Here is a 27,928-nt window from a genome sequence, read left to right as displayed (position 1 = left end):
CTCTGGATGGTCTCAAAAGCAGGTGTTGAAGGACATTCTCTTGGGCAGCAGGTTGCTGAGAGCTCAGGGTACAAAGGGAAAGCCGGGACGTGTGGACGTTTTGGAAAGACCAGAAATACACTACTGATTATTTCTGGACGCCGATCATAATTTATTCTGTCCTTGCAAAAAAAGTCCCTTTATATATATTTATACTTTAAGCACTAGGAAAATTAAGTTAGACCTTTTTAATACATATATTTATATATATATATTTATATATATATATACACACATACACATATGTACACAATGACGCATTTAAAGTTATATTTCCTCGGCCATTACAATATCATTCCCTAAATCTCTTGCTCTTGAAATGATCATGACTTGATGCCACTGCTAAAAATACTCTGTGCTGTGCACAAGGAACACCAACACGACACCGCCAGGCATGTCGGGGTCGACTCCGGGCTGGGAGGATGTTCTGCCTTTTCTGCATTCGCTCTCGAGGCTCCAGAACAACAGAAATCTATTATTTTTGCAGAGTATTAAGCAGAAGCTGCTGGGTATCTTTGTGCAAAGGCAACATGACATTTGAGCTCAAGAGAAGATTTGCCTTCCTATCCCTAAAACAAAATAATGACAAACCCTTGGAGAAAAATCATTGCAATTTGGGATCTCAGGTGGCCCCAGGATTTTGAATTCTGGGCGATTCAGCCAGATGCTTGGTGGATGAGGGAGGGGTGGTCATAGGACCAGCATGGCTTTGTGAAGGATCCTGTTTCCTCTTCCCAGCACGGAGCAGGTCACCATCCACCGTGGCCGCCCGGCCCGCAGTGACCAGCGATGTGGAAAGGCAGCATTGAGCTGGTGCTGGGCGCTGCCTGCAGGCCCCGGCTCCTGCCCGAGGGCTCAGCCCTCACTGGCCACGCTCACTTCACCTGCGTCATGATGAACCCAGACTCCCTCATGCTTTCGTAGTACTCGATGGCCAATGCAAAGTCAAACTCACTGATGGCCGGCCCGTCGATGGCGATCTTCATGAGGTCAGAGAGCCCCTCGTCCTTCGTCCGGCGCGACCGGCTGCGCTTCAGCAGCTCCCGGCCCCGGCTGATCTTCTCGGCGAGGACCGAGCCCAAGGGCAAGGCCAGGGCGATGGCCGCCAGGACAGCGAAGTCTGGGAAGAGCTCGTGCATCTCAGAGCTGCTGTAGACCAGCTTGACACAGAGGTCCTTGAAGGAGAGCTGGCTGAGGCTGAAGACGATGCGCTTGAAGAGGGGAAAGTCGCTCAGGGCCCTCTCACTCACCACCACCCGCGAGTACGCCTGCAGCAGGAAATTCAGCTCGCTGACCCCGTAGCTGCCAATGTCCTCCAGAGACTGGGGATAGCACTTGGGGTTGAAAATGGCTGAGAAGGAGCTGATGGCCTCCAGAACGCTTGTGGGGAACCTGTCCAGCAGGTTGCCCCGCACACTCTCCAGGTAGGTCTCCTTCAAGTGCTCAAAGTGCTTCAGGTGCACCTGGGAGCAGTTGGCCAGCTCGATACCCTTGTAGTAGAGGCGACTCTCACCCTCCTGGCCGTCCCGCAGGTGCTTGTTCATCTCGCTGAGGAACTCCTGGAGGTTCTGGCCGCTGGTGCTCTGCTGGGCCTGCAGCGTGGCGGCTGTGGCCGAGACGATGGGCTTCAGGATGGAAAGGTCAAAGTCCTCGATCTGGAAGAAGCGACTGAGCTTCTGGAAGATGGGGAGGACGTCCAGGAGGATCTTGGTGAAGGCCACAAACTGGAACTTCTTGAGCTCTTCGCAGAGGCCACGGGCCACAGGCGACTGCTCCGCCTCGCTCTCCAGCAGCAGCACCAGTGTGGGCCACGAGGAGTCAATGGCTTCCACAGCTGGGAAGATAGAAGTCCAGTGGATGGCTTTGGGGCTCCCAAGGTCTATCTCACAAAGGTCCAGGACACTCCGCAGCTCCCGCAGGCCATTGCTTTCCCCCCGGAAGCTGGAGTAGAGCCTGTACACAGCATCCACAGTGGTCTCATACTTCTGGAGGTACTCAGTGGTGCCAATGGTCTCAGCTGGCAGCAGGGAGCTGCCGTGGGACAGGCAGTGCATCTCGGTGAGGAGCGGGCAGAGCGAGGTTAGCGTGGACCCCACCCCACTCAGCCGCTCGGCCACCAGCGAGGTGCTGTCGGCACTGAGCCAGGCGAGCTTCATGGTGGGGATGCCAAAGGAGCGCATCACCTCACCCACCTTGCCTGCCACGGTGGAGGCCTCCCCGGCGGGCAGCTCAAAGCTGCCCAAGAAGGCGGTGGAGGTCTGCCCATTGCAGGGGGAGACAGTCGTGGTGAACATGGCGAGGCTGCGGTGCTCCAGGACATCCACCGTCTCGTCCACCACCAGCCCCACAAACGGCGAGGCTTTGATCCTGTGCCTGTCCTCGTTGTGCAGGACTTTGGCGATGGCTGCCTGAGCCAGTTGAAGGAGGGGCACAGGGAGGGAGAGAGAAACACAAACGAGGTTCAGAGACAGCAGGAGACGTGCAGCCCCCAGCACACAGCAAGCGGCTGGGCTCCCACCCGTGGGCTCCTGCAGCAGCACGAGGGCCCAAGCCAGGGAAAAGCCCTTATGCAAGCTGCACACACAGGCTGGAAATCACTTTCCTTTTCCCTATAATAAACTACCTCCTCCCACCCCTGTCTGGCAGCCTGAGCACCACGTGAAGCTGCTGAGAGCTTGGAAGGCCCTGCCCTGAGCTGGGGGTCAGAGCCCCACAAGCTACAGCAAGACCCAACACCACCAGCAGCACCAAGACACAAGCCCCCAACACCCCATTCCTGAGCCGCTGCCTGTGCTGGCCACAAGGCAGGACACCGGGAACCTGTCTGCTCAGTTCAACTCCAGCAGTTCCATCAGTGCTTCACTGGCCCAGCATGGGCAGGAGCAACAGCAAAACTCTACAGCGTCTTTTCCTTCTTTACTCATTTTCCCCCATTTCAGGCACATGCCCCAGTTTGGAGGGGAAACTTCCTGTGTGTGTGCGAGTGCTGTAAGGATCACCACAGGCTGGGAAACCTAATTAGTGGGTTTAGTCTATCTGCAGCAAAATAAGGCTCTGCAGAGAGCTGAAGAGCCTGGCAAATGGCCAAGAGTCACTAAAAATTTAATTTGATTTTAGCAGGCACAAAGCATTTGTAAAACTCAGAAAATCCTTTCTAAACTCTCTGGCTACTTGATCTGCCTGAGCACTCAGTTTAGGGCAAAAGAGGAAAAACCCACAGTGCCCATGTGCTAATTGAACTCTGGAGCTCTCATCCTGCAAGCAGCATGGGAGGCTCAGGGAGCTCCCGCGTAGCCGGTGGGCACAGACACCCTGCTGGCTCTGCCAAAGGCAGCGGCTGCACAGCACCATCCAGCCCTGGCAGCCGTCACACAGGCACAGACCCCCAGCCCCACACACCCACCTGCATCTCCCTGACGCTGCCGGGGTGGTAGTACTCGCTGTGCTCCGAGGCCAGCAGCGCCTGGCACAGGTTGAACTTCTGGAAGTTGAGCAGGGAGGAGCACTTCTCATCCGGGATCTCCTCCTTGGCCATCCAGTAGACGGTGGTGAGGACAGCCACCTTCGCCGGGTTCACCTCCACCTTGATGACCGAGCGCAGTTCGGGGTGGCCGTGGACCCGGGTCTCAAAGGCCAGCTGCTCGCGGTTCACGGCCAGCGCCTGGCGGTGCGCGCCGGAGGTGACGTGCCGCAGCAGCGCGTGGCGCTGGAAGTTGTCCGTGCCCACGGTAAAGGCGTTCTCCGCTTTACCGTGCTTGTTCTTCACCAGCGCCTGCCGACACTCTACGCAAAACATGAGTTTCCTCTCATAGTCAAACTCCAGCCAGGTAAATTCTTCCTTCCAGTGCTCATTGAAATAGCGTTTACACTTTTTATTGGAATTGGAAGTTTCCCCAGCTGGCTTTTTCCCTGGAGGCACCATACTGCTGTGGCTGGGAAATCAAACACTATGGTTGAACCGCGCCGTGCCTTGAGGAGCAGCCTGCACATTTAATTTAGTAAGAAGGTCTATTACCACTCTCCTGGTCCGACTGGAGATGAAAGAGACACAAGGGAAACGGATTAGGGCCCTGCAAACCTCAGCCAGGGCTCAGCGAAGGGCTGTGGTGGCCATGGCGATGGTGGTGTGGTGACAGCAGTGGTGACAGTGGTGCTCAGGGCAGGCCAGGCTATGTGACAGCCCCAGCACCATGCAGGGGCATCCCACTGAGTGCCAGCATCACTGGCAGCTCTCGGTGTCACTGGTGGGACTGGTGCACACACACACAGTCCCATTGCCACAGGGACACCCACACACTTCCCTCCAGAGCAGCCCTTCCCACTGTGCTGACACTGGGAAGGTGAGGAAGGCTCAGAGCTGGATGAAACACCCAAAAAGGAGCATTCATGCCCAGAGGAGCAGCACCTGCCAGTGGCGGTGAGTGCCAGGGCTCCGGAGCTGCACGAGGGTGACTGGGAGACAGCTCAGACACAAGTGCCTGTGAGCACACGTGTGTGCTCTCAGTCCTGCCTGGCTTATCTCTATCCCAGGGAATTGCTTGAAGCCATGGCAGGTCCCATGGTAGCAGGGCTGTGCTCCACACAGTCAATGCCAGCCCAACATCCCTCCCAGGGGGTGACACACTCAACCTGCTCCAGCCCAGGCTCCGGAATATCTACTGAGCTCCAGGCTGCAAAGCACTTACCCACATAATCAAACCAGGAGCTGCAGGGTTTAAGCATTCACTTGACCCCTTACCCACATTTCAACCCCACTCAGTGCAATTCTCACATTCCTCCATGAACTGGATTGAAAACTCAAACTGAGCCTTGATAAAGGTGGTGGGAAGAGGAAGAGCAAGAATGTAGCACATGGTGAGGAAGGGATAGAACCAAAATGCAGAGGAAAATGGAAAGAATATGGACACTCAGCAGCAGCGAAGCCGGGAAATACCATCAGTCCATGTGACTTGCTGAGAAAACCAAGAGGAACTTGGGGGTTTTTCTGAAGAACAAACGTCCCAAACCGAAGCCATTACCACAGCCCTTGGGGAGCAGGGGGAACCCTCACAATTTAGGCATTAGAGTAACACCCCAAACTTCCAGTGCTGTGAGTGCCCACTCCCATAGATGCTGGGCTTCCCATGGGGTGCCCTGGGCAATGCTGGCAGGTGGTCCTGGAGTGACCAGCACTGCAGATGCCTGGCACAGCAGCCCCCATCCCAGTGCCAGTGGGGCACCGAGCTCCTCCAGCTGCAATGGGACAGTGCACAGCCCCAGGGAGTGGATTCCTCTGCTCTCTCCCTGTCACTGACCCCATTCACTCCCACCCCAACCAGCACAGCCCGTCCTCCAGCACTCGCTCCAGCAAAAACTGCTGCCTTGGAAAGAAAAAAAAAAAAAGCAGCAATTAGTGCGTGGGGTGCATGGGGTCAGGGGGAACTCGGGATGGAGCAGAGCACCGCAGCACACCTTCCCGCATGACCCGTGGTGCTCCAGAACCGGTCCTGGCACCAGCCCAGCACCCCTCACTGCTGCTGCCCACGGGGAAGAGCAGCACATCCTGGGCGACTCGGCAGCAGCTCGAGATGGGGGTGACACTCCAGTCCCCACACCAGCCTGCTTCTCCCCCGGTCGGGAAGTTTGGGCAGGATCAGGATTCACTTGTGAGAGGACAAGTTGCTGCCCCGAGCCCCGTCCCCGGTGCATCATCCCCGGCTGCCCTCATCCCGTGCGGGCGAGCGGGGCAGCCCCAGCGCCCAACCCAGCCCAGCGTGCCCACCCCGCTCACCCACCCCTACATATACGTACCATGGAAAGGCCGCCATAAGCTTTGGGGCGTTGGGGCGGCGGGGGGGGAGGGGGGCGCTTGCAAACTTCCCAGATTTTGTTTTTTAAATAGGGAAAAAAAAAATCTACTTAAAAAAAAAAAACAACCCTACTTAAAAAAAAAAAAAAACACAAACCCAAACCCAGCCAAGCAGCAACGCCAAGCCAAAAATAAAACGAAACGAAGCGAGGTGCTCAGGAGGCACAGGAGGCAGCGGCAGCAGCATCACCCCGCATCCCGCACCCCGGAGCTGCGGGAACAAAGCCTGCGGCGGGCGCCGGCTCACGGGAGCACGGGAGCAGCCATCTTGCTGCGAGGACCGCCGGGCTCGCGGATGCTCCCGGCAGCCCACGGCGGCAGTGGCCACTAGCGGTGGCCAGCACCGGGAAGGCCGCGTGGCCGTGGCTGGGCCGCGGGGACAGCGGACGGAGCAGCCGCGCCACGGGCTCTGGCCCCCCCTGGGGATGGGGAGCGCACGGAGCTGCGCCCGGTGCCCGCCGCGGGCTCACCTGCCGGGACGCCTTTTTGCCCAAGGTGCGAGGAGAGGTGGGCACTGAGCGCCCAGGAACCCCCCCAGGGATCCCCACATTTGCGTCCAGCCAGGAGCGGTGTCCCCGGGTTTGGGCAGAGGCAGGATGCGAGTGCCCCGCGCACGGGCAGAGCGACCCCCAGCCACGGAGATTCGGCAGGATGCGGGTCCAACAGCACAACGTGTTCCTGTTTACCCGTGCTCCTGGTCCATAGCTGCAGGGCTGGGTCTGAAACCCACCCCCTCATCTCGGGGCTCCCCAGTGAGCACAGGGGCTCCTCTCATCCCCCAAAAACTTTCTTTTAGAACTAAATGCAGGTGAGGTTTAGAGCCCCTCAGCTTCTTCCAGAAACAGGGTTTTGTGCCACCTTTGCTTTCCCCCAAACGATCCCAAAGGACACCAGTGTCCTGCAGGACCCCTGACAGGAACTCCGCTCCTTGTTCCCCAGCACAGCCCCTGTGCCTGGGAGCTGAAGGATGCTCCCACCCCGACTCCCCCTGCAGAGTCAGGGTATGAGGAGGGATGTGGCCCACCGGAATGTGCCTGGATTAGGGGCTGCATTGTACCTGGCTCCGGCTGGCTCCACAGCAGGGGGGTCTGGCAGCCTCTGGTGAATTCCTCTCTTCAGGCTCCTCCACATATCCCCGGGCAAGGGGCTCTTCCTGCTCTGGGGACATTCCTGCCTGGCCACCTTAGCCCAGGGTTAATGAGAGCAGGAGCTAGTGAAACCAAAGCTGGCTCTCAGGGTGAAAACATGCCCGATTTATTCTTGTGCTAATGCCTCGAGAAAAGAGGATTGAGCCTTTTTAATGAGTTTTTAGGCAGGAGCCTACTGCATCCCCTGGTTCCCAGCATTGGAGCAAGACTGCAAAGGTCAGCAGTCCCAAGTGAACAGTGGCTGAGGCCAACCCTGCTTCCCATGGGGACCCCATCAAGCCCCTGCACTGGGATCCACCAGCAGGACTGGTGGATTCCAGTCAGGAACACCCTCTGCCTGCTCTGTGCCAGCAGCATGGCTGAACTCACTGATCCCTTCTGCCCAGCCCATTTCTGCTGGAAGCATCCAGCTTTAACGTGGGTTTTGAGCAGCGTTTGCAGGATGTCCCTGACCCTGCCGAGCACCCTGCCCTTGCATCCCTGCCAGATATCAAATGTCCTTCCTAAAGGAACTGAAGTGCAGATACTCCTGTTTACCCCCGTGCAGCAGCAGCCGCCTTGGCCCAAGCCAATCATTGCTATTTTTCCCTGCTGTTCCGTGCCCAGGAGCTGGGCAGGCAGGTGCCCCGTTGCACCAGCACATCCATCATCTGCACAACACGAGGGCGGCCACGGCCATGAGCCACAGTTTCCATCTAAGCCCCGTTTTCTATTGGAGTCTCACCCGTCTGGTGGCTGGAGCAGACCCCAAGCACATGGCTCCCACTGGGATGCTCCAGGCCAGTCCCTGACACTCCTGCCAGCACTCCAGCCCCACATCCATGGCTGGGTTTCCCAAGGGTTTCTCATTATATCTGTAAGGAGCTGAACAGAAGAGACCAAATGCTGCCATATTACCCCAAAAGATTTTAAATCCCTGAGTCCAAAGATATTTATGAGATTTTGTTTCCATTCCTGCTCTAAGCCAGTCAGGCTCTGGGGGATGACGCACACTCTTCCCGCAGGGAAGCAGAGGTTCTGGTGTTCCCGAAGCTGCTGACCCCAGGGAGCCCCATCCCCGCACAGCCCCCGGTTCTCCTGCCCACCCACCCCGTGGTGCCTGGCTCCACCAGCCCCCATCCCCAGCCATCACAGAGGATGGGGCAGCACCCTGCAGGTCCCTGCTCCCCCTCTGCACCCAAAACCCTGGCTGTGACAGCCCCAAAAATGAACTGGGAGGATGCATGGGAGGGAGGACTCACGGGAGCTGCCCGGCCGCATCCCTCACACCCGAAGGTGGTGACAGCTCAGTTCAATCTCTGCCGTGTGTGGCGGAGGGGGGAGGCAGAGAGGAGCCGTTGTCTCGTGTGGGAGAGAGCACCCGGCACCGTGTCAGCTCAGCCAAATTAAAAATACTCCTGCAGCCCCCGGGCTGGTGCCTGGACGGGCGGATCTGACAAGGACAGCTCCTATGGGATCTGCAGAGACTGGAGGGACACGGGAAAGAGAAGGTGCTCCCACGCAGGGAAGGGGATAGGGCACATGCTGGAGGACCCCAGTATTTCCCTGCTGTGTCCCAGCAGCTCTCCCACACAACTCGGGGTGCTTGGGGAGGGCTGTTCCTCCTCTGCAGGGGGGGCCCTTCCAGCACTGCTGTGGGCACAGAAGGCCTGGCTCCAGCACACTCAGGTCCTTGTGGAGGAGCCTGGGTGGGTAGTGGGCCATGGGTGTTGCTGGAGAAGAAGCCCCCTGAACTGCTGACATGGGAACCCCCACACATCTCCCAGCCACCGTCAGCTTGCAGGATGCTGCCTCGTGCCTCCTTCCCCTGCACAGCCTTGTCACAACCTTCAGCTGCGTGACTGCAGCTGGCAGGGAACAAGCCTTGAAATAAACTCGAATGACATCCCTGCAAACTCTGGACATGGCCACAACAGGATTACTGGGCTGGGGAGGGGGGGTCATGCTCATCTCTCCCCGCAGGTGACCCCAGCTCTGGGCTGAGGCTCCTCAGAGCAGCAGCTGAGAAGGGCAAAGCCCTTTTGTCGAGGAGCAGAAGCAGGGACAGGGTGATCTCCCTCTCTGGGCTCCCTCCAGTCCATGCACCTGGTCCTTGGGAGGCAACTCAGCTGTATCCTGCTCCCCGAGAGCCACAGGAAGAATCACCCCACACCACCAATGTCAAAAACAGCTACTGAGGAGCAAAACTGGAAGTGGGTCTTGCTCTATCAAGCCTCTTTTCCTCCCCCTGTCCACAAACATTGAGTCCAACTGCCTTTGGATTTTAATTCCCAGCTTTCCCTATCTGCCAGGTAATGATCTGAAAAATCAGCATTTAGTGATGCCTCCCCCAGCAGAGACTTCAACCACCTCTGCCACAGGTACCAAGGGGCTCGGGAGGGATCTGGGCTCATCCTGACCCAGGGGCAGTGAAAAGGAGGTAGCAAACACTGAACCCTGATCTAGCATCCACTGCCCAGAGCCCTGCCCATCCCTCCCCGGGTAGTTTGGAAGAGGTCAGGGTCTTCTCAAGAGACTGAGAGCTCAGGGGGGCACCAGAGCCACGGATCAGTTTAGTCTTTATTCTGGGCACTGTATAAATCGTACAAATTACAGCCAAGTCCAATTCATTACAGCCAAGGAGCGGCTGACAGAAATGAAAAGGGAGAAAAGCTCCTCAGATTGATGCTTTCTCACCATTCCAGTGAAATAACCAATTTGGAACAAATTAGGGGCTCCCGTCTCCACCAGCCTTTTGAATTGCCTCCAAGCCAACGCACATTTTTCACAGAGCAGCATTTCTTCCATTAGCAGTGAAAATTAATGATTTCTATTATCGAAGCACCTGAAGGCAGGTACCTCCCTCGCACAGCTGGGGCTGGGCTGGCACCGAGCCCCCAGAGAGCCAAGAAGAGCCTTGAGGAGACAGACAGGTTCAGAGAGGATAAGGGACATGGCCAGGGCCACCCAGCAGGTCGGTGGCAGAGCCAGGCTCCAGGCCAGTGGCCATCCCCTCTCAGTGGTGCCATCCCAGATGTGCCACAGCGATGCACACAGACCACCACAGCGACGGCCAAACCACTGCACGTGACTGTGCCACAGCTGCCCTCAGCAACCCCCCCCAAGCAGTGAAACTACGTGGGCTCCAGCCAGTCCCAGCTTTGCTGAGGAAGGGAGAAAAGGGGAATTGCCCCATTTTCAGGGGAGCCCACCAACTCACACTTCAGGGGAGCAAGTCCTGAGGGGCCAAGAGGGCTTTTAAACCCCAATCCACTCACATATTCCCCCTCTTAAGTTTCACAGCCCTTTGCCTCTCCCCACCTGCTCCCTCCTCCCAGCGTTATTCCCCGAGCACAGCTCTACTGAGGTTGTGCTGATGGGCTGAAGTGTGTAAGCCCCCACCACGGCTGCCCCCCAGCCAGGCTGGTCATGATCAGGGTTTGGAAGATGACACACATCCGTCATTATTTTTTAATTAGATTTTTATTTCCTACCTCTAGTATTTCATTGTAATTTCCGCCACTCCTACCCAGGCCACGCTAATATAATCACTCCGGCGGAGAGTGGGAGCAGTCAGCCCACTTGTTCCAACATCCCGCTCAGGAAAGGAAAAAAAAACCATTTGCTAAATCGCCAGCACCTGCAGTCATTACAAGCTCGAGGACATCAGGTGGGTGCTGGAACAGACCATCAAAGCATCGGTGCTGGCAGCACCTGCCGGGAGCATCAGCACCGAGAAACTTCATAAAAAAAGTCCATGTTTGCTCAAAATACTTGTTAGCAATTCATTATTGCAGGTGAGGCATAATTAAAAATGGGCTAAAGAGATTTGTGAATTATACCCTCGGCTTGATGCTGGAGATGCAGTGATATTTTCTAGCCCACATCATCCTGGAGGTCAAGATTAGATGACAGCTTGGTCTAAAAATACTCTGAAGGGTAGGCTGAGGCTGTTGGAGGAGGTCGGAGCCCCCTGGGCCCCCCCACCAGGTTTCACTCAGGGTTGAAACCAGGGGACAGATGTTTCCCCCAGGACATTGCTTGGAGCAAGCCCCAGTAATAAAAACAACCGCTGCATTTACAGGGAAAATTCACCCAAAACAACCGCAGAGAGAACTCCATCCCACCATCTGCCAAAGGAGCACCAAAGCCAAATCCCACAGCTGAGTGGGGCCAAGCTCCCCTCACCATTACCCCCCACAGCTTCCAGAGGGCTGGAATCACCATGCAAGCCCTATACAACCATCACGTTCCTCCACCCAGAGTTACATGGTCCCAGCACAGGACTGCCAGCAAGCCCAGAGCACTGCGGGTTCAAAATTGAAGCCTTAGTGTCTATTCAAGATTTCCTCCACATTTGAGACCACAAGGTGAAAAGCAAGCTCTGCTGTTGGTTTTTGTTTGTCTTTTAAACCTGCTTTGCCTGACAAGTATTCCAGATAAATATCCCGAGTAGTGTTACACGTTCCAGAGACACAAGGAAAGAACAGCTTGGAGAAAAGATTGTGTTTCAAACTATTAGAAAAATTAAAGTGATCCATGGGAGACAGCTGGGGCTGCAGCCACCCCAATGTGGGCACTTCAGCGCGGCCCTGACCGATGCGCCAGACCAACGACATCCGTGTTCCCGGCTCCAGCAGCCAGAGGCACCCACAAGCACACGCCAGTGACATGTTACCAGAGGAAAGCGAGTGCACGGCAGCCTGCAGACGTGCCCACACTCACAGGGATGTGCACACCACACACGTATGGACACACATGGAGAGAAGCGGCGCCGCTGCCCGCAGGGATGTGCCGGACCCGTTGCTGCCAGAGGCCAGGGCCATGCTCCCTCCCCAGCGCCTGCCACAAAGTTAATGCTGATAATACCAAAACCACTAAAATTACCAGCCCTGAATCCACGTGAAACGGGTCCAAGAGCAGCGTCATGCTCTGTTTGCTGCCGCTGCTCCGCTCCCCAAGCCCGTGATGGCCAAGCCTGGCCACGGAGCTCCACCACCAGCCACCTGGCCACCCTCACCAGGACACTGCTGGCCGCTCCCCACAGCCTCATTTCACACAAAAAGCACCAAAACATTTGCATCACAGTCGCAGCAGAAACACAAGTTGGAGCTGACACCCAGATAAAGAGCAAGGGCAAAATCCAGCCCCGTCAGCACACAACCTTTTCCCTCCTCTTTTTGCAGCCCTGGGAAAAATCAATAAGATGCAGTGAGTCAAACTCAGCTTGAATCCCGTAAGTAATTAGGATTAGCAGGCTGGGAGCTGAGGGAACAGGCTGCCTGTGTGCTGGGCAGGGAGGGACCATTTTGTGGGTGTAGGGTACAGCCTCAGCTGAGGCAAATAACAAGAACGGGTGTTTTAGGCAGGACGGCAACAGGGAATAGGAATGACATGATTTGCTTAGAAACAAGAAAATCTCATGAGGGTAACGTGGGATGCCAAGCCCTGCTGGGAGCAAGATGGGGACCCCACAGGTGAATCAATATTTGAGTTTGATGCCGAGCCCATTCCTAGCCCCTCGCTACAAGCCCAGACTCTTCAAGCACCGTGTATTCCTGGGGCTTTTTCCCGGCGGTAATTAACCCACCTCAATGTTTCACTGTTCAGAGTTAAGTTTGTGGCCAAAATCTCAAAGTGGAGAAGAGACATGGACACACACAGCCTGAACATAGCTACCAGCAAAATAAGAACCGATTCGGTGTGTTTCTGCCCATAAAGAAGAGCCTGGACCCTGATTTAGTGCCCTTTTCCCCAGCTGAAGGAAGTCGGCAGAAGCCGGGAGCGCTCGAATCACGGCCGGAGCAGCCCCGGGACAGTGGCGGGGCTATACCCCGATCCCCGCCGCGCCAACCCCACCGTCCCTCCGACCCCCGCCCGGCCCCGGAGTCCCGCGGCTGACCCGGTCCCGCTGCACCATCGGGCTCCCGCTGCCCCGGGCAGCGGCTCCGCCAGCGGCGAGACGGGGGTGAGGAGGCGATGGGAGGAGAGAGAAGGGGGGCAACGGGGAGAGATGGGGCTGCGGGAAAGTTGCGTTTCACCCACCTAGAAGCATTTTGGATGCGGCTGCGTCGCCTCCGCGCTGCCGGTGCCTCCCGCTCGCCGGGCAGAGCTGCGGGCAGGGCCGGGCGGGCGCAAACCCCGCTCCGCCGCCCAGCGCTGCCGCCCCTCGCCCCGCGTCCGGCCCCGCCTCGGCCCCGCCGGAACGCGGGGGGAGAAGCTGCCGGAGGTGCCGGGTATCAGCGTGGAAATGGGCGGGGGGAGCGGGCGGCCCCCGCCCCGCACAGCCGCCCCCGCGCCGGGGCTGCCCAAGCACCGAAACCTGGGGCGGGAGGAGGGAGCTCTCAGCTGCTCCGCTGCGCCCCCGGGGCTCTGTCCGAGCGTCCTCCAAAGGGGCTGCTTTGGGGTGACACCTGCCAAGGTGCCCCCGTGGGTCTCCACCGCGGGGTTTGCTCAGGGAGGGAAGACAGAGGCAGCCACCCACCCCGACCCCCGGGAAAGGCTCCTCGGCCTGGTGGCCACATGTCCTTGCCTGGTGCTTGCGGGTCCCTGTCCAGCTCAACACTGACCCCAAACACTGGAAACACTCGGGGCCGACCCAAACATGGCATCAGCTCATGGGGTGACACGAGTGGACTCGGGAAGCCTGATCCGCCTGGGGGGCTCGGGTGAGCCCCCCATGATTGGGGTTTTCATGAGCCCAGAGCCTGCTGCCCGCCCCATTGGTTCGTTAGCAGAGGCTGTGGCAGTTGGGCTCCCCATGGCAGCACCTTCTCTGTGCTGATTTTTGGCCTCTTCTCTGTAGGGGAGGCTCAGGGCTTGCTTACATTAGTGCCCTTTAAACAGGGAAATGATGAAAAACCTGCTTGTGAAAAGAGGAAACAATCATCTCCCCCCACTCCTTGAAAGGCAGACAACAACAAGGAGGGAATTGAATACTTCCCTCAAGTCAAACAATTCAAGGAGTTGGGCAGAAACTGCTGGGCCACAAGCAGCGTGAAAATGAAGATGTTAAACCACAAGATGCTGAAGTCCTTTCCCATGTGCCACAGCCAGACCAGGCACTTTTGGGGTAAATTACAGAATTTTGGTGCACTGAAAAGCATCTAAAGCCATCAGGATGCTGCCAGACCAGGGCACCCCAGGGGTCCTTCTCCCAAAACCCACCCAGGCTAGGCTGGCACTGGGGCAGCCCTGGCAGAGCCCTGGGCAGGGTGTTGCTGTCGGGGTCGTTAGCGGCAGCAGTAAGTTTAGCCAGGGCAGTCACTAATCTGGGATTGACAGCTGGCCCTGTGTGCCTGGCCCTGGCCTCCCGCAGGCTATTTAAACCCAATATTAATTTGTTTAATGTCATCAGCAGTTTGGTGTTACTGCAAGGAGTGTCGAGCAGAGGGAGCACGGAAGTGTAAAGACTGGGAGGAGAGTGGGGCTAACAACCATACAGTGGCTGTTCTCCTTTCCCCTGGGATGACCACAAGCCATGAGCAAGTTTGGCATCTCTTGGCAAAGACCAGCTGGACCAATGTACAGCCTTGACCCCCCCCTTCTATCCTCCATCCACCCTTGCCCCCATCCCTGACCAGCCCCTTGAGGTCTACCCATCAATTCCATCAATAAATCCTCTCCCAGCTCCATCTGGTGCCGTGCTCATCCCAGCTGGGCGGGCAGGTCCTGGCTGGCACTGCTGTGGCTGAAAGGGCTCGAGCTGGTGGGACACGGAGGGGTGGGAACAAGGAATGGTGGTGTGGGACGCTGTGCTCCTTTGTGGCCAAGCCTTTGAGGCCATCTGGAGCAGGGGCTAATTGCAGGTGCTGATTACAGCCCCTGCAATTAACGCCTCCGGCCCTCCCTGCCCAGCCCAGCAGATCACTGGAATTTCCCGGCGCTGCAGCGTGGGTCCGGCGGGTGCATAATTTGCTATATTTGTCCATGGACCCTGGTGCTGGCACACGGGGCAGCAGCACAAACCCTCCCACAGGACCCAGACCCGCATCATCCTCCTGGTGGTGCTGTCAGCTGCTCCATCCCCCTGGGAGCAAAGCCTGTGGCTGCTGCTCCCCACAACCTGCGCTGTGGGACGGAGCTGCTGGAGCACCTTCCCCAGAGCAGCTCTGAAGGGCGCCTGGGGCCGTGACAACCAGCTCCACCGTCCCTGCATAATGCTGTGTGAGGCCCTAAAAAAACCCAGAGCCAACAGTGGGTCACATGCCACAAGCCCCCGTGGTCACCACTTTCCGACACAGGTTGATATCCCCACACAAGGCCCTGATGGCCAAGTGTCCTGAGAGCACAGGGACAGAACCAGAGGGTTCCTTGTGGAAAGGCTCCAGCCCCCAGCCCTCAGCGTGCAGCTCATCACACATGTCCTGGAAGAGGCAAATCCCAAACATGCAGTCAGAGGAGAGCGTTTGCCAACAGCCACCATAGAGCTGGACTTGCTTGGGCAGGTCTGCTCGAGCTGTGCTTGTGGCTTAAAGGGAGAAGAGGGAGGGCAGGGAGACAGCTAGGGTGCTCAGGCTCGGTTTGGGCACAGACTGTCCCTAATGTCACCAATTCACTGGGCTCTTTGTGAGGAGAGGCTCCAGGAACTACAACAGAGAGATTAATCTGAACCCTACTGAGAGCAGTGTTAGACTCTTCACTAGCTGAGAGACATCCAGGAAAGGCTCTCCCCAGCCTTAGACTCCAGTCTGGCAAACAGCGACTGGAATTGGGCAATGAACACTTCAGTAAAGGAGAAGGGAGACAGAGGGATAAAAACCCAGGAAGAAGCACTCCCACCCCCACCCCCACCCCCCGCCCAGGTCTGCCAAGCCCTCCAGAGCCTTTCTGGCTGACTTTGTTCACCGAGGATTTAGGGTATAATTTGGGGGTGAAAGATGCCAGATAGGATCAAGACCGATACACCTGGAGGACATGTATCAGTTTTCTTCTGCTCTGTAACCTGAGCCCTGTCAGGAGCAGAAGGCTCCGGCTGGAGCAGCCGCCGGCACTTCATCCCTGCTGGGCCAGGAAGGCGGGTGCTGACCTTTCCTGCTCCTGAGTTTGCTCAGGATTAAGGTAACATATTTTAAGGGCTGAATCCTCCCCTCGAGGGGTTCCCACACAAAGAGGATGGGGTTTGCAGCTTGGGTCCCCCTGTCATTCGCCTGATAAACAGGAACTCGTTAAACCGCCGAATCCACAGTGCCCACCCAGATCCTGTTTTTTAATTAATCCCCAGGGTTTTTTATGACTCCTTCCTGAAGGTTTCTGCTTTTATGCATCTAAAAGGAGCAAACTGGGGTGCCATGTGTCTGTGGAGGGGTCTGGCAGTCCTGAGGGACACACCCCCCAGCTGTGCCCCCCAAGGATGAGCTGATGGTGCGGGCAGGGCTGTGGGAGCAGAGCAGGGGCATTGTGCCTCCCATCTTAATCATCTTTTCCAGAGAGATGGCTAATTACAAAGGCATCCAGGACAGGTCTGCAAGTAGGGTGGATGACCTAAAAATATTTAATTATCAGGAAAAGGGGAAGAAATTACACCTGGAAACAGTTTCAGAGAGAGAATGTAATATTTTCCCTCTAATCTAGGAGAGCCTTCCTGTAAGGCACAGAGTAGAGGGTTCCACCTGCCACCACACTTTGGTTCCCACCAGCCCTGTGCAGATTTTCTGGGGTGCCACAGGGCTCATGAGCCCCCATATGGATTCAGCTGGGGGTTGGCATGTAAACCAGCTACCCAAAAACTTCTGGATGCTTATTTAGCCAGGGGTGACCCAGCTCCAGTCTCACCCGCCAGGTCCCTGCTCAGCTCTGGCCCATCAGGAGTTGCCAGGGCCAGGGAGCTTTCCTGGGCACATACTCGGGTGCCATGGCACAGAGCACACTAAGACACTCCCTCTGGCATGGCAACGGCCAAATAAATTGAACTATTCCTCATAAATCTGTAACTGTAGAAAATACCAAAGGTGAGCTGGAGCAGTGTTGTGGGTGAGCTTTTCAAAAGCAGCAATAACTCAGGGGCAAGAAAAAAGAAGGGAATTGAATTTGAGGTGAACAGGCAGTGCCTGCAGGCAGAGGCAGCCCTGCTCTGACAGCTCCAACAGCTCTGACAGCTCCGACAACTCCAGGGCCCCAATTCAACTCGCACGCTGCAAAAGCAGAGAGGTGAGGGCAGCCTGGGGGGGCTGCAAAGAAAGGCCACAGTCTTTGTGCTGAAGGGACACACGGCTGCACACACTGGTCCCTCACAGCCAACTCCACCGGCACACCCGGCTCCCCACTGCCCTGCTCCCAGCTCTGCTCCCAGCTCTGCTCCCAGCTCTGCTCCCAGCAGCACCGGGACCAGCGAGAGGGGAGGTCCCCAGCCCCTGGATCCCTGTTCCCAACCTCAGGCTGTCCCCATGGCTCCAAAGGTCAGAATTCCATTTTCTCCCTCTGCACACCCGTGCTGACACCATGGGGTTATAGAAAGGAGAGCTCACTCCGGGAAAGAGGCAGAAGCATGACGAGGGGAGATCATCTCTTCAGAGAAAATTTTATATTGCTTACGACTTACTGTCTGGGAACATAAAACAGTTTAAGCAGTCGACCCTAAATCACAGTGACAGCTCTACACTACCCACAACCCCTCGCTCGCCCTCCCCCAGCTCCCCCCGAGCTGCCTCCGCTCCCCATTCGCCCGGTTCCAAACGCTCACTCCTCCCGTGTCCCCGGGCGAGCAGCACACGCGTGTGCACAACACAGAGACACAGTGGGTATAGAGAGGGACCGGGGCTGGAGGCTGGGGGGGATGAGCTGCATTTCTATCATGGAGACCCCGGACAAGTCACCTCCCCGTGGCTGTCACCCCTCCCTGGTGCCCCCAGTCAGCCCCGGTGCTCTTTGGGACGGCGCCTGGGCACGGGGAGGCCGCACAGCCCTCGCACGCACAACCGGGCACGACCTGCTCTATCCAGCACCTCTAATCCCCAGTGACAGCTGGGGTGGGAGCGGGATGCTCCGGGATGCAGCCGGGTGCTGCGGGATGCTCATCTCTCTCCCATGTCAGAACAGCGGCTGCCTCTGTCCCTGAGAACAGCAGAGCCACCCGGGGATGCCGAGGTCCTCTGTGTCCTCACCCCTCCCTGCGGACGTTTAAGACACAGGAGACCCCAGGTGGTTGAGGGGCACAGCTGAGCTCCCCCAGCAGGATGCATTTGGATCCAACACCTGGGGTGGCCATGAGAGCCAGGAGCTGCCTAACCTAGAGCTTCTCAAACACCGTGCCCCCTTCCTAGGGGGACATCACCCCCCCTCCCAGGGACCTCACCCCTCCTCGGAGCTGCTGATGGAGCCCTGGAAAAGGCCCCTTCAGGCTCAGAGCTCTCTCAGGACAGGGACCAGCAGGTGCTAACGAGCTGGGACACGCTCACAGTTTAGCTGCTGCTTTGACCATTTTTTCCCCGGTTAAAATAAATCTCAGGTTTTCCTCTTCCAAATCTGCTGAGCTGATGTTACATGGGAAATTGTGAAATATTGCATGGCTACGTGTTCCTCCTTGCTCTTAATCCACTTCTAATTAATGTCACGTGTGCTGCAGCCCTGAGCTGAGTGGCTGTGAAACACTATTGAGGCAACTTGACAGCAAACCGACTGGAAGAAAGTGACAGCAAAATCCACGATTAGGAAGAACTGGCTCACAACTGCAGGGCTTAAAAATAACATGAGGCAATTTCCTACTGATTTTGGGAAAAATCACCACTGCCAGCAGCACAGCACAGTCTCTGCCTACGCTGCACCCAGCGGCACCAGGGCACCCCGACAGCTCAGGCAGCCCCTGCCAGCCCACCCAAAGATGATACTTGATATATATTATCTGACCTTGATATCTTTTGGCTTGATCTCTATATTTTTAAGGGAAAGTCCTTCCACACATGCAGCTGGAGCATGCATCCCAGCCCCTCAAGCTCCTGCCGTGGGGTCTCCTACCTCCTCCGTGCTCCAGCAGCACAAACAAAGCCCAGCATCTTCTCTGTGTCATTTTATGGCTAGGAGTTTAAATTTTTAGGATATTTTTGGAATAAGTGTGTCAGGGAAAAATACCCCTGAAGCTCTGGCCAGAACTCGGGGTGCAGAGCGGGAGGGCAGAGTCCCAGTGGGGAAGGCTCCACACCATGAAACCCTTCCAGCCAAAGCTGACCACTGATCGATTAATTTTCTATTTGAAGTTACTGACTCAATAAAATCAGAGATTAGTTATGCTAGAGTTATTAATCCACGGAAAGCTGAATAGCTGGGCTTTTCAGAGGGACAGCAAGTTAATGGGGTATTTTCCGAGGATTTAGAAAGGGAGCAGTTTTCTCTGGATTCGTGGGCTGGCACGAGGCTGATGTGCCTGGAGCAGGGTCTGGGCTCATGTGGCGCCTCTCACACGGAGCCCGCAGGCCCTTTCCACCACGGAAAATGGCTTTTTCAGTAGAACAAGAGCATTTAGTGAAACAGAGCTTGTCTGCCGCTTCCCAGTGGCAGGGGTAAACCCCTCCCCTTCTCAGCCCTCCCAGCTCTGCCCCCAGAAGCCCCAAGGGACATCCCTGCACCCATCCCTACACCCAAATGGGAAGGGAAAAGGCTGTGAGTAAGCAGAGGGAAGGAAAACTTAAAATTACCCAACTGAGCTTCTGCAAATGATGCCTGATCCCAGCCAACATCTTTAAGACATGAAAAAACCATTGTATTTTCCCCACTGAGATTCCAGGTTATTCAAATCTGATCTGAAAAGCTATTTTTGCTCATCTTTGCTCACAGCTGAAGGGAGCAGCCGAGGCCAATGGAGCAGGAGCACTCCGTATGTTTGTCCTTCTTAAATTCACAGAAGCTTAAAATCTGACCCCTGGTGCTGCCTGGGCACTAGGTGTCAATCAGCACCCAGCAGATGCAGGGTCTGCCCCAGCTGAATGTTAAAGCCCCTTTAACACTCAGGCTGGGCACGGATCTGTTGCTGGGGAGTTCGGGAGAGCCCGACGTGCTGCCAAAGTCCCTGGCGAGGGACGCTGCGAGGTGGCTCCCCTGCCAGACAGACCCTGGCCTTTCCCTGCCGAATTTCTCCAAAAGGTCCCAAAAGCAGGAGAGCAGCAAACTGCTGCAGGAGTTAAGGAGGGAGCCAGAAAGAACAACGTTCCCTCTGGCATTGCCGGAGCAGGTCCTGGCAGGCGCCCGAGGCTGGGCAGGGCCAGGAGCTCTGGCAGACACGAGGACATCCCAGCCCCGACCCAGTGGTGACACGGCCGCTGCACCCTGATTAGTCCCAATTAGACCCTAATCCCACATGTTTGCAGATTATTTAAATCAATACGTTGGGTTTATTGCAGACAAAGCCCCACTGAGCATCGCCCTGTTTATTAACAACAATTAAAGGATTCCGTGTGGAACATGAAATGGAACAAAATGGGATTGGCACCAGTTTGCTTGGTAATGAACAGCTGAAGGGCTGCAACAGCAGAGAGCAGCCGAGGGAAGGAGGAGGGAACATGCTGCAGCTGAGCAATGAGATGCCAGAGCACACAGAGCAGGGTCATGGAAAAGGATCATGGACCAGGACTACATGCAGGATCGTGGACTGGGATCATGAAATAGGCTCACGGAGCAGAATTGTGGAGTGGGATCACGCACCCACCAGACTGTCCATGGTCAGATCCACCAGCTCCCCTCCCTCCTCTGCTCCCCATGCCAGGGCATGGCTTTCCCAGACACTGCTCTGGGTGGTTTTCAGGATTTGTTTCCCAGCAGGGCTATCCTGGCCCGGTGGAGAGCTTGGCCATGGACTCCCTGGTCAGTGCAACAGGTGATAACCCAGCCTTGGGCACTGTGACCCAGACTCTGTCCCACAGGAGCCAGTCGAGGGGAGTGGGCTCCCCCAAGCTGCCAAAATCAGGGAGTTCAGCTGGCACCCCCTGTGAAACCCACCAGCAGCTGCCAGCCCCCCCCAGCTCCCGGAGCAGCCCAGGTCCCCCGGGGTCCCCAAATCCCCTCCTGAGGCCCCCACTCTGCGCTGCAGACCCAGCAATGCTGAAGCTGTCACAGTGATTTCTCTGCTCATCTCAAGCTTTTCTGCTCTCAAACACGCATGGACAGACATTTCAGCAGATAACTGGGGAAACCAGGACCTTTCCCTTCGCACGAAGCTGCTGTTCCAGGGCTGTGTTGCCAAAGGGGGGAACGGCACCAGGCAGCCCCAGTGTGAGGGGGAAGGTGGCACCAGGCAGCCCTAGGGAGGGTCAGGGTACGTAGCCATGGGGCACGTGGAAATGAGGAAGAGCTTGTGACATGGATCAGCCCCGGGGCACAGCTGGCTCTGGGTGTTTTAGCCCAACCCTGCCTTGGCACTTGGTTTGGGGGAGCAGCCCAGTAGCCCCCAGGGCCAGGAGCCTGCTGCTCCGAAGGAGACTGCTTCCCACTGCCTCTCAGGGAGATGTGAGGCAGGGCCCAGGGATGCTGCTCCAGCAGTGGCAAGCTCAAGCTCCTCTTTACATCCCATGATTTTTTTGAGACACTGGTGGAAAGGCCTTTTGGGGAGCAGTGGATAAGGCTGTAAATTCCTGAAATGCTCCAGCTCAGCCTGTCCTGTGACAGGAGCCCCAGCAATCATCCAGGATGACAGGGGGGGGCAGAACCCCCTCATCCCTGTCCCTGCCCTCACCCTGCAGCCACCACTCCCCATTTTGGGGTGTATCAGCTCTTCCTGCTCATTCTGCACCAGACGGGGGTTCAGCTCCTGAGGACTCCAAGAGCTAACTGAGCTCACTGAGGCTCCCTTGGAAATCACAGGCAATAATTAAATCACTCGTGACCCAGTTGGATTAGAACTGGCATCTGTGACATGAAAACATCTTTTATCTGTGGGCACCCCACATCTAATCACCACCTGCACTGTGATTCTGTATGGGACAACAGGGATCGGGGATCTGCCTTGCAAGGAAATGCCTAATGAGCAATGGTTTGTTTATAAGTTGGGGTCTTTCTGGCACAGAGCTAATGAATTGTAATGACGCTGATTAGCACGTTTGCCAGCAATGCTCCTCTGCAGCTTTGCTCCATAAGATGCCAGTGTTCACAGCTTATGCAGGAAGAACGGATCCGAGGAGCCAGAGGGGAACAGGGAGACTGAGCAGCAGCTGGGAAGCTGCCTTTGATGTAGCTGTAGATGTCAGCATGAGACAGAGATTCCAGCCCAGAGGAACATCCCATCTTTGTCTAACACAATTATTTCATTTAATCCATTGTCTTTAACCTCCCAAAGCTCCCCCAGTGCTGACATGCCACTGGAGACATTTCTTAGCTGTTCCTCTCCGTGGGCTGTGCCAGGCTGAGCCCAGCAGCAGAGCAGGCACCTGCCCGAGAAGGGGTGACTGCTCCCATGACCACGGCAGGTGCATTTCCTCAGCACCCAAAGGTGCTAGTTTGGCCAGTGAAGTGCTCCCAGATAACTGTAATGGGGCAGGGCAGGGCTCCCTCAGCACCACCACCCTGCCAGCCCTGCCTGCACCCTCCTGCCCACACACCACAGTCCAGGCAGGAGCACGGGCAGGAGCTTGTCCTGCGCTTGTCCTCAGCTCACTGGGGCAAGGCAGACAGGGATGGTCCCCTCTTGGGACGATGCTGGAAATGAGATTTTTAACCAAAAGCACAAGAAAAGGTCGGCTCCAGCCGCACAGAGTAGCTGTGGCAGGAGCAAGAGGGAGAGGGAGGCGCAGGGAGCAGCTGCTGCCTGCAATCCCCCAGTGAGCAGATCCCAGCCCTGCACATGCAGGAGCCACTGTGCCCTGCCCGGCCGAGCAGAGCGTGCGGGGCCCTGGGGCTGCGGCGTCTGCGCACCCCGACGCTGGCAGAGGTCAGGGACGGTGCAGAAGCACAAAGAGCAGACTGGCACGCTCTGAGATTCTTTGGCTCGGTAGGAAACACATCCTTGGACAGCCTCCCATCGAGCCACAGCCAGATCCAGGGTAAAATCTGGAAGCTGCAGGCTGGAATTTATGAGCCCTGTCCCCATTAAAATAGCCGGCGATATTTCCATCTGTCAGTAACAATGATGAACAGACCTACTCCTCTGCATATCCCAGGCCTTGCCCAAACAAAACCAACACCAGTCAGGACGGGATTTGGCACAGAGATGACCATTGCCCTGCTGGGAATTTATGGCTCCAGTCTGCCCAGTCTCTAGGAAGAGCAGGAGCAGAGAACCAGATAATCTTTAAGGTTCCTTCCACTCAGGGCATTCCGTGATTCTATGAAATTCTCATGGTTTGCTCCTAGCGCCAGACAAACCCTCACAGCTCAGGCAGAGCAGGTCAGCCATGGTGACAGGGTGACATTTCTGGGCACATTTCCCTGCTTTTATGCAGAAAATCTGCAGAGCCAGCTGGGCCCAGCCAGGTGAACGCTGGCAGATGGTACAGAGGGCAAGTGAGTCCTTGCCCTTGCACGAGCTCCTGCCCAGCGGCGCGGCACCTGCGTGTGCCGGCATCCCTGCCATGGGCCAGTGTCCCTGCTACAGCTGAAGGGGCCTCAGCACCAACATCTAAGCAGCATTTTGAATCAAACTCAGCACAGATACAGGAGATATGCACAGCAGGAGCCTGGAGGAACAGGGTCAGGGCAGCACCTGGGAAGCAGCATCCAGTAGCCCAGCAACCGACAGCCACTCCACCCTTGGACACGCCCGTCCCCGCTGCACAAACCTTCTACGGAACCCGAAAATACGCTCACAAAGACACAGAGCAGCAGCAGCCACACTTACACATGGACAGATCCACACGTGTCCATCCCTCTAGTGCCACAGCATGGGCTCTCAGGCCCCAAAACCACCTGAGGGCTGGCAGTGACAGTTGGGGGAAGCCCTGCAGTTCTCAGGCAGACCAGCAAGTGAGATGCCAAGGACAGAACACAGCGTTCCCGAACTTTCCATGAGCCCAGTGGAGCAGCTGTGCCAGAGCAAGGGCAGCCTTTGGGCAAGCTCGACCTGCTGGGTGGGCTCCTACCTTGGGCTGCTGGCATCTTCCCCTTGTTGAGCTGCTTGAGGCGCTTCTGGTGGGACTTGCCGTTGTAGTGGATCTGAGCCTGCGCGGCCGAGTTGAGCTGGATGTTGCAGACCTCGCAGAGTGTGAACGACTGGTGCTTCTTCTCCCGCTTCATGCGCTGCTCGGGCTGGCTGGGGGGGCAGCTGGCCACCTCTGCCAGCCGCACCGCGCTGTCGGGGCTGTGGGATGGGCTCAGGGGTCGCTTCATGCCTGCGGGAGGAAGGACAGACCCGCCATGAGGACAGAGGGACAGGAACAGGGTGCCATGTGAGGCTGGACAGCCCAGCACAGGTCCCACTCCTCTGGGGTGTCTGGATCCAGGGGGGATGCCTGAGCAAGAGCAACAGCGTTTGGGCAAGATGACATGAGCAGCAGCATTCCCAGAGGGGAATAACCCACTTCTTCCAAGTTTCCAGCTCCAGAAGACACTCCTTGTGTCAGTTCAAGTTTCTGTTCACTCCCGGACAGCACCATGGGTTGGCCCAAGGCAGAGTTGGGATGGAACCAACTCTCTGCAGGCAAGAGACTCAGCTGGCAGGACTCGTGTGCGGTGCAGGGATTCCACAGCCCATCCCCACCACGGCAGGAGGACGACTGGCACCAGGACTGCCAGCCACCAGCAGGTGCCTGTCCTGAACGCGGGGCTCTGTGGGACCACCTTCTGTGGGAAGCTAAAGCCCCAGACCCATACAGGGACACCATAAGGGAAAGCTGCCCAGGGAGGGGCTGGGGACAGCCCTCCAGTGACCTTTGCCTTGCAGGGACACTGTCTCTGCTGCCCAACCCAGAGCTGGGAGCTGGTGGGAAATCCAGAACAGCCTCGGAGGTGTGAAAGTCACCCGAGCCCCGTGATCCAGTTACCACCTTGGAGCTGGCAGCTGCTGGTTACAAATACCCACAGGCACGCTGTGCCGAGACACCCCCGAGGGGCCAAAGCAGGGGCTAGGGTGTCTGTGGGTGGCCAGGCAGGACCCAAGGGCCCTGCAGAGACGTCCCTGGCATCCTCGGGCAGGGCTGCAGGGGGACAGTGCAGGGCTCAGCCACCCGTGTACTCCATGGGAGTGGAGCAGGGACCAGACCGGGGACTTTGGCTCAGGCAGCCCAAAAGCTGCTGTGTCGTGCTGGCGTGGGTGGGTTCGGGGTGGGGTTCCCCACCTACACAGCACCCATCAGGAGAGGGGGACTCGGCCCTCGGGCCCACCGGCGGGGTCGGGGGTGGGTCTCGGGGCGCTGCAGCCCCGGCCGCGGCCCCGCGGTGGCGCCGCCGCTCCGCTCCCGCGTGGGTCCCGCGGCGGCGGGAGCCGGGACCGGGCACGGCGGGGACCGGGCACGGCGGGGACCGGGGACAGCGGCGACAGGAGGCAGCGGGTCACCCCCTCGCGGAGCGGGGGTGCGCTGCCACCCACCCACCCTTGGGGTGAGCACCCCAGTCCTCGGCGGGTCTCGGTCCCATCCTGCGCCTTCCCGCACCCCGGAGGTGGCCACGGGTGTCTCCATCAATAGTCCTGTTTCGGCAAAAGGAGCGGGAGGTCTTCCCACGAGCTTTTAACGGAGCCGGAGGCCTTTCCCAGGATAACCATTAGTAGAACAGCCGGAAAGCAGATCTGGATGATGATCAGCGCCAGGAATGTGAGACAGGGCTTCGGAATGCAGCGGGAACGGCGCACTGGTGGGGACACGCCAGAGGAGGCAGGTCGCTGGGTGCCCTTGGCATCCTCCCCCTCCCCGGGTATTTTTAATGCAATCACATCCCGGGACGCAGAGCTAAAATTGGAACATTATGTGGACAAAGTATCCTTAAAGTCTGCCTCGTCTTTAAAACAGGCACTGTTGTTGCTCTGATTAGCCAGTGACTTCTGTCCCGGCTCCCGGGGCAGCGTTCTAAGGTCTGTCCTAATTACACACACGCTTGTTGTCTCATTCACTTAATTTCTGCTGTGCCTGTCCTGCTTCTCAGGTGTCAGGGCCACAAACCGGGTTGCTCGTGGCTGGGATGGGTCACGGGACAGGTCATGGCACATGTGCCGGTGGTGTCCTGACTGATGATTACTTGGGGCAGATTTCCCCTTTTCAGCAAAGCATTGAGGATCTTTCTGGGGGACTGTTACCTTTCACAGGAGGGAAACTAAACAACAGTGAAGGTTAAGTGACACCATCCCGCTTACACCCCCCTGGTAGGGACCCTCAGACTCCCTCCTGCCATCAGCACCAGTTTGTGTCCCATAGGACTTTTGTTGGGCCTGAACTCAGTGAAGCCAACACATGGGACCAGAACCTCCCTCTGAGTCCAACTGCCTTCACCACGGAGCTGAGGGGATATCACAACAGCTGATCAGGAGATCAGTCTATTCAGCAGTGTAGGAGCAGGGAAAACACCACCCGAAGAGAAAGTCTGCATGAACTTGCTAAGAGAGCAAGAAGTCTGAAAAAAAATCTGATTCGAGTTCACACGATTCCGCACCATTGAATCCACCTTCCTTGTTCCCGGCCGAGCGCACACAACAGTAAATAAAGGCAGTGGAAGTAGAAATTGGTGTGAAAGTGGCCACCAACAACTGTCACAAAATTCCCTCAATCCCCCCAAGTAGGACCGATTTCATGGTCCCACCACCTCAGGTTTGCACCATTGAGCAGCTCCGTGACCCCATCCCTGTTTGCACCAGAGACCCTGGCTGTGCCCCCCCTCCTGAGCCCCTGGGGAGCCCCAGACCCCCCGGGGGGGCAGCTCCATCATCCTACCTCCGCACAGACTCCTGTCTGCTGGCAGAGGTGATTTCTAGCCCACTCACCCATTTGGGCTCAGGACACAGCGACGCTCAAGAGGCAGCACCTGGTGCCCCAGCCCGGCACGGGAGGCTCCTACCTGGTGCCTGTGAAGGGAGCACCGAGCCCTGCCCTTGGCACTGCTGAGCCGAGCCGGCTCCTGCCCGTGCGCCACAGCCGTCAGGGCACCGCAGCCGCCCCTACGCCCGGAGAGTTCCCGACACTTGTCTCATGTTTCAAGGAGCACTTCAAACGCGGTTCGATCGCCACTAAATCAGCCCTCATCAGCAGCCTCCGGACGAGAGCCGGGCACGTCCGAGCTGGTGCCTGAGGCTCAGCAAGTTCCCAAAGAGCCTGGAGCGTCACGCGGGGCGGTGGGCGCCAGCTGGCAGGAGGTGGCACTGGAGGAGCCAGCTTGAGCCAAGAGCAGGAGGATGCACCTGACAGCAGCTCTCGGTGATGGGAGAGACAGGGGAATGGGGCAGCTTCCCAGGCTGCCTCGAAGGTTGGGCCCAGAGCTGGAGCAAGGCACATTTTAGGATAAGTCCATAAACCATCCGATGTCAGAGCAAGAAGTAGTGGGAGCCATCTCTCCCCCAAGGCTTCAGGCTGCAGGCTGGCTCCTGGCACAGGGACCAGGGCACACAGGGAACTCAGACGAGCCGCACCCCAAATGCCCCGGTTAGCTCTTACCTTCAGATGCTCCCCGGGGTTCCCCTCAGCGCTGCTCCCACGCGCTGAAGGGCAGTGGGACATTGTGCAGCAACCCGGGAGGGCAGGGAGCATCACACGGAGCACGGTGCCGCTGCGTCTGTCCTCTCCTTTGCACATCAAGATCATTAATGCCGCAGGGCTGAGTGTCCCCTGAATCAGCAGATCCCAGCCCTGTTCCCGGGCAGTGAGGACAGCTGAAACCCAGCTGAAGGAGATGCCGTGGAGGGAACAAGGTTGCTTCTCTGCAGCGGGGCAGGGAAAGTGCCCATCCTCTCTGGGAAGCAAAACCTGGACAGTGCCACCAGCTCTCACACCAGCAGAGAAAACAGCAAAGCAAACAGAGGTAGGGAGTGTGGCATTCCATCCCAGGGTTCGGCTGTAGGTGTGAGCACAGTGCAGGA

General features: G+C 57.3%; 2 protein-coding genes across 4 annotated transcripts in view; both read right to left on the bottom strand.

The window, feature by feature from the left end:
• ZNF385C (zinc finger protein 385C) overlaps positions 1 to 27,928 on the bottom strand; it is a 55,930-nt gene that overhangs the window by 15,172 nt on the left and 12,830 nt on the right. The window contains exon 1 of one of the 3 annotated variants that reach the window (XM_032711626.1): positions 13,060 to 13,136. The exons of 1 other annotated variant lie outside the window; for it this stretch is intronic. In XM_032711626.1, coding sequence (XP_032567517.1) covers positions 13,060 to 13,069 — 10 coding nt within the window. In that variant the 5' untranslated portion in view covers positions 13,070 to 13,136. Of the gene's footprint in view, positions 1 to 5,829; positions 5,891 to 13,059; positions 13,137 to 27,928 lie in introns of those variants that run through there. One more of the 3 variants, XM_032711627.1, reaches the window with a different exon arrangement.
• C26H17orf113 (chromosome 26 C17orf113 homolog) lies at positions 131 to 24,093 on the bottom strand. The gene is made up of 3 exons (XM_032711623.1): positions 24,012 to 24,093; positions 3,443 to 4,070; positions 131 to 2,447 (listed from the first exon to the last, which is right to left on the bottom strand). Exons 2-3 carry the CDS (start codon positions 3,959 to 3,961, stop codon positions 915 to 917), a joined length of 2,052 nt encoding a protein of 683 aa, XP_032567514.1. The 5' UTR covers positions 3,962 to 4,070; positions 24,012 to 24,093; the 3' UTR covers positions 131 to 914.

Source organism: Chiroxiphia lanceolata, chromosome 26, assembly GCF_009829145.1.
Source record: "Chiroxiphia lanceolata isolate bChiLan1 chromosome 26, bChiLan1.pri, whole genome shotgun sequence".
NCBI classification, from domain to species: domain Eukaryota; kingdom Metazoa; phylum Chordata; class Aves; order Passeriformes; family Pipridae; genus Chiroxiphia; species Chiroxiphia lanceolata.
The sequence above is the reverse complement of the archived record's forward strand: the minus strand, read 5'-3'. Positions and strand labels throughout refer to the sequence as shown.

Excerpts from the sequence above, each read along its gene's own strand:
- C26H17orf113 (XM_032711623.1), bottom strand. The coding sequence starts at position 3,961 with ATGGTGCCTCCAGGGAAAAAGCCAGCTGGGGAAACTTCCAATTCCAAT. Across the intron at positions 2,448-3,442 it reads GCAGCGTCAGGGAGATGCAG|GCAGCCATCGCCAAAGTCCT; the intron begins GTGGGTGTGTGG and ends CAACTGGCTCAG.